General features: G+C 38.2%; 1 protein-coding gene across 2 annotated transcripts in view; it reads left to right on the top strand.

Moving 5' to 3' along the window:
- Egfl6 (EGF like domain multiple 6) overlaps positions 1-1,574 on the top strand; it is a 61,105-nt gene extending 59,531 nt beyond the window's left edge. For both annotated transcript variants that reach the window (XM_028762162.1, XM_028762163.1), the window contains exon 12: positions 725-1,574. In XM_028762162.1, the coding sequence (XP_028617995.1) occupies positions 725-835 (111 nt within the window). In that variant the 3' untranslated portion in view covers positions 836-1,574. The remainder of the gene's footprint in view (positions 1-724) is intronic.
- Positions 1,575-1,907: the final 333 nt, after the last annotated feature.

Raw genomic sequence — 1,907 nt, 5'->3', positions numbered from 1 at the left:
ACACACAGACACAGATACACAGGGACACAGATACACACAGACACAGACACACATAGACACAGATACACACACACAATCACACACAGACACAGATACACACACACAATCACACACAGACACATACACACAGATAAGCGCGCACAAGCATGCTTAAAAGAAATAAATTTTAAAAGTAAACAATAGAGATGACAAGATGGCTCAGCCATTAAAGGCTAGGCTCACAACCAAAAATATAAAAGTAAACAATAAAAGATCTTGCATTGTTTTTTACTTCATTTCTTTACATGGCAATTCCAAAAGTTCCCAACTCAGGATTACAGAACTATTGAGAATCCTTCAGCGTTTGCTTCGAGCCTATCTTCACTGAACAGAATCCACACTGTGAACAATTGGTATATAATCAAGACATTGCTATGTAGTCGATATGCAAGGCAATTTCTGCTGGGCAGTGGTGGTGGTGCACACCTTTGATTCCAGCACTTGGGAGGCAGAGGCAGGCGGATTTCTGAGTTCGAGGTCAGCCTGGTCTACAGAGTGAGTTCCAGGACAGCCAGGGCTAGACAGAGAAACTCTGTCTCGGAAAAAAAAAAGCAATTTCTATACAGTAGAGAGACAAGTTTAGTTCTTGCTAACAGCTGTTCAATAGTTTGCTAACATTATTGTTTTGAAGTAACTTTCTATCCTCTCTCTCTCTCTCTCTCTCTTTCTCTCTCTCTGTTATTAGGTCATTTTTGAAGCAGAGCGTGGCAAAGGCAAAACTGGAGAAATTGCAGTGGATGGCGTCTTACTGGTGTCAGGCTTGTGTCCAGATGACTTTTTATCTGTAGAGGGTTGAATGTCACTGTCTTCCTTTATAGCTTCATATGAGGCATTTTAAATGTCATTTCTCTGGGGTATCTTTTTATATCATATCCTAGGACTCTTCCATTTTATAAATACAAGCTGCCGTGTATAATGTTCCAACAGAAATATTATCATAAGATGCCTTCTTTGTATCAAATGTACTAAGACTTGCCGTATATATACTACCACTGTGCCTTCTTATTTGTTTCTGAATTTTCCATATTATATCACAGAATGTGGAAATGCCAGCCAGCCCATCTCCCCCTGCCCAGTATGTCTGCTCTTCCTACATAAGTTGGTGAACTTTCCTATGTACCACTTCTAGAATAACAGCAGCAGAAAATGATAAGTATGGATAAATGGTTAACTGTTGGCCCAGTGGTTAAGTGCTCATTTCTCCAGAGGGCTCAGAATCAATTTCCAGCATCCACATGGTGGCTTACAACCATCTATAACTTCAGTTCCAGAGAATCCAATGCCCTTTTGGCTTCTATGGACACTTCATGTGTGTGGTATACATGCATATACTCCATACACACACACACGCACACAAATGAAATAAATCATTTTTTAAATTGTTTAACTTTTAAGATACTTCTTGGAAACAGTGATATTAAACATAGATTTGTGCCTATGTGGCTCAGCCTGCTCTTTCATAGTCAAACTTGCACATTTAATTTTTTTATAATCATATCCAATAAACCACCTTGTGTCATAGTAAGATAAAAGGATATCTTACTGATTTCAGTTTACTTATGTGTATAATTCTGGAAAATGAAATTTTTTATTCTTTTCAGTTTTGAAATACTTTGTAATCTTAAAAATTCTTAAAATGGCTAAAATGGGCTTGGGTAGTTCATGTCATGGGATGCTTGCTTGGCATGCATGAAATCCTGGGTTATAAATTGGGAATGATGGTACCTGCATGTAATCCCAGAAGATTTGAAGTTTAAGGTCATCCTTGTGTACACAGTATGTTTAAGTCTAACCTGAGCTACATTAGACTTTGTCCAAGTAGAGGGGGGGCATCAAATCTCTTCGAGAAGGAAGATAATAATGTATAT

This window comes from Grammomys surdaster, unplaced genomic scaffold (genome assembly GCF_004785775.1).
Source record: "Grammomys surdaster isolate TR1022 unplaced genomic scaffold, NIH_TR_1.0 131, whole genome shotgun sequence".
Lineage (NCBI taxonomy): Eukaryota > Metazoa > Chordata > Mammalia > Rodentia > Muridae > Grammomys > Grammomys surdaster.
Note: the sequence above shows the minus strand (reverse complement) of the source record. Positions and strands in the feature narration are given on the sequence as shown.